The sequence below is a fragment of the Bidens hawaiensis genome, unplaced genomic scaffold (genome assembly GCF_021521415.1).
Source record: "Bidens hawaiensis isolate Kalapana, Puna unplaced genomic scaffold, B.hawaiensis_p1.1 tig00009577_1, whole genome shotgun sequence".
Taxonomy (NCBI): domain Eukaryota; kingdom Viridiplantae; phylum Streptophyta; class Magnoliopsida; order Asterales; family Asteraceae; genus Bidens; species Bidens hawaiensis.
In genome coordinates, this window is record NW_027491716.1 from 424,943 (window position 1) to 432,285 (window position 7,343).

The 7,343-nt window shown below is 33.8% G+C and overlaps 1 protein-coding gene across 1 annotated transcript; it reads left to right on the forward strand.

Moving 5' to 3' along the window:
• Positions 1-3,352: 3,352 nt before the first annotated feature.
• On the forward strand, positions 3,353-7,343 carry LOC143532991 (uncharacterized). Its single transcript, XM_077027888.1, has 4 exons — positions 3,353-3,454; positions 5,631-5,757; positions 6,601-6,716; positions 6,864-7,343. The coding sequence occupies exons 1-4, from the start codon at positions 3,353-3,355 to the stop codon at positions 7,311-7,313; spliced, it is 795 nt and encodes a 264-aa protein (XP_076884003.1). The 3' UTR covers positions 7,314-7,343.

Sequence of the window (7,343 nt, forward strand, 5' to 3'; positions counted from 1 at the left end):
TGAAGAAGAAGAAGAGGATTAAATGTAAAACCCTAACCCTAATTTGTTGGTTAATTGTGATGGGAGATTAGGAGGCCATTGACTTATTATGTATGGCTTTGACTTATGGTTGTGTGGGTGCTTAACTTAATTGACTTATTAACTTATTGTATCATCTATGGTCAAATAGTTTTATTTAAGCCTGTAAACGAACCGAACGTTTGGGAACTATTCATGAACCGTTCGGCGGGAAGTTCGTTTATGTTCGTTTATTTAATAAACGAACGAACATGAACAAAAAATTTGTGTTCGTATAATTAAACGAACGAACATGAACACATGTTTCGTTCGTTCATTTATGTTCATGAACGTTCGTTTATTTATGTTTGTTTATTTATGTCTGATTGTGTATTAATAGAACATAATTAAATACATATAGATAGGTAATCTGATTAAAGGTTTTTACATTTGTTAATTTGTGTTCATTTAAGTGTTTTCTTTTAAGTTCATTTATGTTCGTTTATCTTTGTTCAGTTATGTTCTTTTAGATTTTAAACAAACGAACACAAATATCCCTTTTCAAATAAACGAACATGAACATAAATATTTGTTCGATTAAGTGTCCATGTTCTTTAAAAGTTAAATGAACGAACACGAGCATGCCTTTGTTCGTGCTCATTCGATTCATTCACAGGCTTTTATTATTCACATTGATGAATACGTTGGTCTCAATCTATAAGCTCTGCTGATTTTATTTGTGTTCGTTTGTGTTCATGAACCGTTCGTGAACACATTAATTTCGTTAATGAACGAACACGAACATAAAATTCTCGTTCGGTAAGTGTTCGTGAACACATTAATTTCTTAACGAACAAACATGAACAAGGCCTTGTTCGTGTTCGTTTACAGCCCTAGTTTTATTTCTGGAAAATTCTCAAAATAGCCCTTTTGAGAGAGATCCAAAATAGCCCTTTTTTCCTCAAAACTATTTAAAATTTGAACTGCCAAGACGTATTAGGAAAAGATAAAAATAAAGATGAAGCAGTCCAAATTTTGAAGGAAAGTCAGGTAGGAGACGAGATTTGGGAAAATAATGAAGGTAAAATCCAAATTTTTTGTAATCTTTGAGCAAAAGTTCAGATTATTCTAAAATTTTTTTTTCAAAAAACCGTATTGAGAGACTGTCTTTTTATGTTTCCTACATTTCCCGTCCATATTTTTAAATTCTTGGAAAAATATAATTTTTACAATTATACCCTTGAACCACCACCACCACCGACGCCGTCGGCCCCACCCCATCACCGCCACCGTCACTACCACCATAGCCGCCTCCACCATTGCTGCACCATAGCCGCCGTCCCCCCCCCCCCATCACTAGCACCGCTGCACCGGTGGCATACGATAGGATATGAACCCACATCAACAAGCTGTGAGAAGACTTCGTGGGTTAGTGACGTAGGAGGAGGCTTCGTGGCACGTGAGTGGTGAGTGAGACTGTGAGCATGAGAAGACTGTTGCTTCTGTTTCATTCTCTAGTAGTCTATTAGGGCTACTATGCTAAAGGTATCAGAAACTTACAGGATCATATATGTAGGAGGTGGCTATGGTGGTAGTGACGGTGGTGGTGATGGGGTGGGGCCGACGGCGCCAATGATGGTGGTGGTTCAAGGTGGTGGTGGTGGTGGTGGTTTAGGGGTATAATTGTAAAAAATGTATTTTTCCAAGAATTTGAAAATATGGACGGGAAAGGTAGGAAACATATAAAACAATCTCTCAAGACGGTTTTTTGAACAAAAAAAAAGTTTTGGAATATTCTGAACTTTTGCTCCAAGATTACAAAAAATTTGGACTTTACCTTCATTATTTCCCCAAATCTCGTCTCCTACCTGACTTTCTTTCAAAATTTGGACTGCTCCCTCTTTATTTTTATCTTTCCCCGTCTTGACAGTCCAAATCTTAAATAATTTTAAGAAAAAAATGGCTATTTTTGGGACTCTCTATCTAAAAGAGACTATTTTGGGAATTTTTCTTTTATTTCACTTCTTCTACATTCATTTTAGTATCAAGAAGACTTCACCGTTGGAACAAACTACTAATTTCATTTCCCTCGTTTTTTTTTCTTTTTCTTTTTCTTTTTATATCTAAATTTTAAAAAAAAAATTTGTTTATTAGTTGATTAGTTAATTAACACTTATTAATGGGTTATATAAATGATTAGCTACTTTATTTTTGTGCTTCATAGTCATGTTAGACTCTTTGGTTTAGATATCGGGTTTGAGCCATATGGTTTTGGTGCAGTGTTGTAGAGATAAAAAAAAATCATTAGAGTGGACCTAGGCGAGAGTCGAGTGAAGCATCCGTTGCAAGTAATTTTAAGTTGCGAGTGAATTTTGTTTTCGATCGGTTAAGTGTGTCAGGGAAGATGTAAAATTTGAGTGTGAGACATATATGCCAATAATACATGTGTTAGTCTATTAGATGATAAGAGTTTGTGTGATAAAATGTGGACACTTAGGGAGGACAAAGATGGCATAGATATGGAAAAATAAGCATGTACTCTTTTCACTCACAAGCTAGAAATGTGAGGAGTTCTTAGCAGTTGAGTATTGTGTAAGAGTCGTATTAGGAAGGTACGATAGACATAATGTCTCGCATACGCATAAATGTCATGTTCCCTTGTTAGGCTGTAATCCTATTAACTTGCTCTGAATCTTAACCTCATTTTTTTTTCTTCCTTAATAGTTGTAAAGATATATTTCACTTGCTCATCGGGAACTCAACTATATCTTCTATAATGAGTAATAGACTATATTACATAAATCATTCATGTAGTTTGGTGCGAATTATCGATTTCATCTCTTGTCATAACTAATTGTGAATATTGTCCCTATTGCTAATATTCATTTTCACTCTTAGAAACTATTAGAGAATAGTTCAGTTATGGTTTATTGCAAGGGAGGAAGGGATACTTTTGGGTACTACCCATGTATCGTTTAATCTTACACTGCCACCTCATTTTTAGCCTCAAGTACCCACAAACCACAAAATTATTGGCAACACCTACCCACAAGCGTCCTGAACTTTTTGTTTGTCTTTTAATTCTTCAAGTACAATAAATGTAAAAAAAAATTAATCGATTTTATGTGGTAAACCTTTGTCATGGAATAAAGTTATGTGCCCTACCGATAAAGTGTGGCGGTGATGTTTTCATATGGTTTGGAAGCCATACACCCTACCTATGTTGGTGCTCCATCCATCTTGAAAGGCTAAATTTAATAAAAACCAAGAAATGAGATTTTAATAAAGAATATCTATTCACTATAGCTAAGCCTTTAAATTTTAAAGATGGATATAGAGATAAAGTCAGATAGACATGCTTTTAAATGAATATGAATATAGAGATCCAGTGGTGGAAGGTGATAAGATGGATGATATGGAAGGTGATGATGTAGCAGTAAAACAAGGGTCAAAATCGGTGAGTTTTCATCGAATTTTAATAGAATGCAAGAAGAAAAAGAAGGAATCAATGGGAAAGGATCGGAAATTTGGATATGGGAAAAACGAGAACATAATCCCCCTATTTCAAGGAAGAGAGATTTGTGGAAATCAATACCACTCCATTTGGCCTTAAAGAAACAAACATTGTTAGTGGAGCCAAACCAGGTTGTATAAAGAGTAAACGGGTAACTGAACCAAGGTTATAACTAAAGATGCACATAACCTAGTTAACCGACATGACTCGAGAAACTGAATAGAAACTAAATTAGTTTGAAACCGAATATATAGAAATCGGTTTATATGGGCCCTATGCAATTAAAAGAAGGCCTTTAAAATAAACTCGGGTATATTTGGTAGGGAGCTTTTAAGAGCTTCTAGCTTAAAAACACAAAGAAAAAAATCTTTATCTTAATAAAAAGGTCTTGTTTGGTAGAAGAAGCTTGAAGCTTTTAGGTTTGGAGAAAAAACTTGAATCAAAAGGCTTCTACCGGTAGCATTTTAAAAAATTATAAGCTTTCACTATTTAAAATACTTAAATAACCTTACAAGATATATACATTTAGTATTATGTTTTTTTAGTTATGTTCATTTTGATCATTTTATACATTTTATTAAAAGATCCAGTTACTCTGTCTAACATCTCAATATATCTAAAATAACTACACGTACCAGCTATCAACTAGTTTTGCCAAACAAACTTTTCAACATTATATAAACATTGATTAAATTAAAAATAAGTATTATAATCTTGAAATCCCAATTAAAAAGTTATTAAATATACTTTTTAACAATTAAGATTTTAAAAAAGCTACATAAAACTCTAATTTAAAGAAAATACAAATTTACATAAAATAAAATAAAGGTTACTAAAACGTAATTAAATTTAAAAAAATTAATCATGCATCCGTATCGTACTCCATTTGTATGATCCTCCGACGCAAAATTGCCTTCTGATAGCAGTTATAAAATCGTTATAAAAAATACAATTATTGAATAATGCAACAATATAATTATTTAAAAACTTACTAATTTAATTACTTAATTATTTAACTAAATAAAAAAGATTTGATGATGTGGAAATAACAAGGTTGTATGTGAGAAGAATGAGTATGGTAGTGTTGAAAGTAAAATGCGTATGTAAGAAAAATAAGTGAAAAGCTGATGTGACATGCTGACTAGGCTTGCAGGTTAGAAGTGCACATGTTAGCGTTGTAGAAAGTATTAGTGACAATTGATTCTTCCTTGTTTTTGCCAAAAAGGTTATTTTACTGGGTTTGTTTATTTGTTTCAAAATTCAAATTACATTAGGCATTGGGCAATGCCTAAACCAAATAAACTTTTAGTTGAATCAATTAAAATAATAGTATAGGCAGTGGACTTTTAACCTTTCGTTTAAAATCAGTTCTTGTTAAGCTTTTACTTAAAAATGATAATATATAAATTTAAATTAAAAAAATATAAATTACGGGTCTATCAGGTTAATGGATTATGTGGGGCTGCACACCTTACACATACAAGAGTATGCCCTATCAGTCTGAAACTGTTGGAGAACGTACGATTTTGATTGGTTTCGAACCTCCGTCCGTAAACCTATCAAGTGTTACCACTCTAACCCAGGTTTTACTTCTAGTTTACCAACCCGGTCAAGTTTGTACTTTGAAACTTAACTAGACGTATGTATGTTAGTTATTTATAAATTATAAGTAACTATATAAAGCCAGCTAACGACTTTTCGTGAGTCGTCGTATGTATTATCGATCGGAATGGAATTGACGAAGATGTCAGACGCGTTTTCTCTACTTGTAATTCTCCGTCAACTACAACTAAGTCTAAGTCAGTCGTCGTTTCTATTTCTATTTCTATTTCTATATCTTCCCAATTATTATCACAAACACCAAGGTTCAAGCTTTTAAATAATAATTCGAATATGAATCTCACACGCCCGGCCAGTTGGTTGTCGCAAAATAAATAAAATGAATCCTAGAGGTTTGCTCATCATCATGGTTTTCACCGCCCTGCATCTACGATCATATGCGTCATCTACCGTACGTTCTCTATATGTGTACCTGATTTCAAGTTCAACTTTGATATGATTTGTTGTTGTGAATTAAGTTGGTTAGTTATATATATGTTATGTTGTTAATAACATGTAGGATTCTCCTTCACCTGGCCCTTCTTACAGAGTTAATTTAGGATCAAATTTCCAGCAACTCTGCAGTGGGGCTTCTAGAAGTTGCCGCATCAACAACATAACCGCCTGCTTCGCTTATTCTCTAACTGGTGACTACTAAATTCATTGTGCTATATAAATGCATACAAGATTATTAATGTTAATGGTATTGTTTAACGTTTAAGTAATCATATTTAATTCATTCCTTATTTATAATATAGCCCATTTTGCCACCTATAGTACACTGTAAACGAGCCGAGCATGGCTTGTTTAGACTTAAGAGCTTGATCTCGGCTCATTTCGAGCTCTTTTTCTAAAGCTTGAACTCGGCTCGAGAGTTGTTTTTCAAGCTCAGTCTCTGCTTATTTATTAATTATTAGATAATTTATATTTTTCGTTTTAAAAACTAAATTTATATACATTCTTTATTGTTTTATGCATTTTTTCAGTAAAAACCTTAAACGAGATTAAGCTCGGGACGAGCTCGTGCAGTACCTTAAATGAGCCAAAGTTCAGCTTGAGCTCGGTTGTGCAATATAAAATTAATACATACAAGTCCAAAAAAGATAAAGCTTAAAAAATATACAAGGCTCGACAAGCCAAAACGAGCGTCCCATAAACGAACCAAACAACCACTTACAAGGGCATGTTCGTGTTCGTTTATTTAACTTTAACCGAAACGAACTTCCCGCTGAACATTTCATGAACTTTTGGTTCATTTACAGGCCTATATAGGATGGAATATCGTATATTCCCGTATACTGGTAATTCTAATCACACAAATATTTTGCATGTCTTCTCATGAAGGTTAAGTATTCGAGTTATAAGGGCATTTTTTTTTAATATTTTGCATAATATAACGAGAAATCTTGGAAGTGTACAATATTTACCCTTGGTCTTCCATCTAGTTTGATTCGTTTACTGATAAAGACATCGCTCTTTTCATGATAAAGAAACGTCCCTATTTGTACAAAACAACGGTGAAACCCTTCAACGAGTGAAAGTTGTTATTCTTCCTGCCAACCGTACGATCAAGGAAATAAATATAACAAGCTACCAGATGAAGAAGGTACGTTTCTTTTCGTTCACTTACTCCGAATATCATGTTAAAACATTTTAGATAACGCATATTTGAAGCGTCTTAAGTTCCTTTAAATGAACTCAAAATCTGTTTATGTTTACCTAAACACTCAAAAGTACTCAAAACTGATTACAGGTCAATATTTCCTCGGATGTTGACTTAAGTTCTGCAATAGCGTTGACCACTAGCGATGGCGATTGTCTAATAAACGCAGCTTTAGCTCCAGCACCGGAAAATCATTACCAGAAATACACTTCTTATGGGACCTACATGACCCCCACTAATGGTGCATACTTATTAATACTAGTACTAGTCATAGGAGGAGTTTTGACTTATTTCATATTTAGGACCCGAGACCGACACGTTGGGGTGGTTCCATATCATGAACTTGAAATGGGAAATTCAACAGTGGAGAATATGGAGGGAAATGAAACAGAGAATTGGGATCAAGGTTGGGATGATCAATGGGATGATGAAAAAGTTGTGAAGTCTGGTGGTGATAATCATGTATTGGTTAAACAAGTTAATGATATTGTTACAAAACTGCCTAAATCTAATGGAAGGAAAAAGGAATGGGATGATTAGTGGTTTGAATTGATTTGCCCAAAATGATGG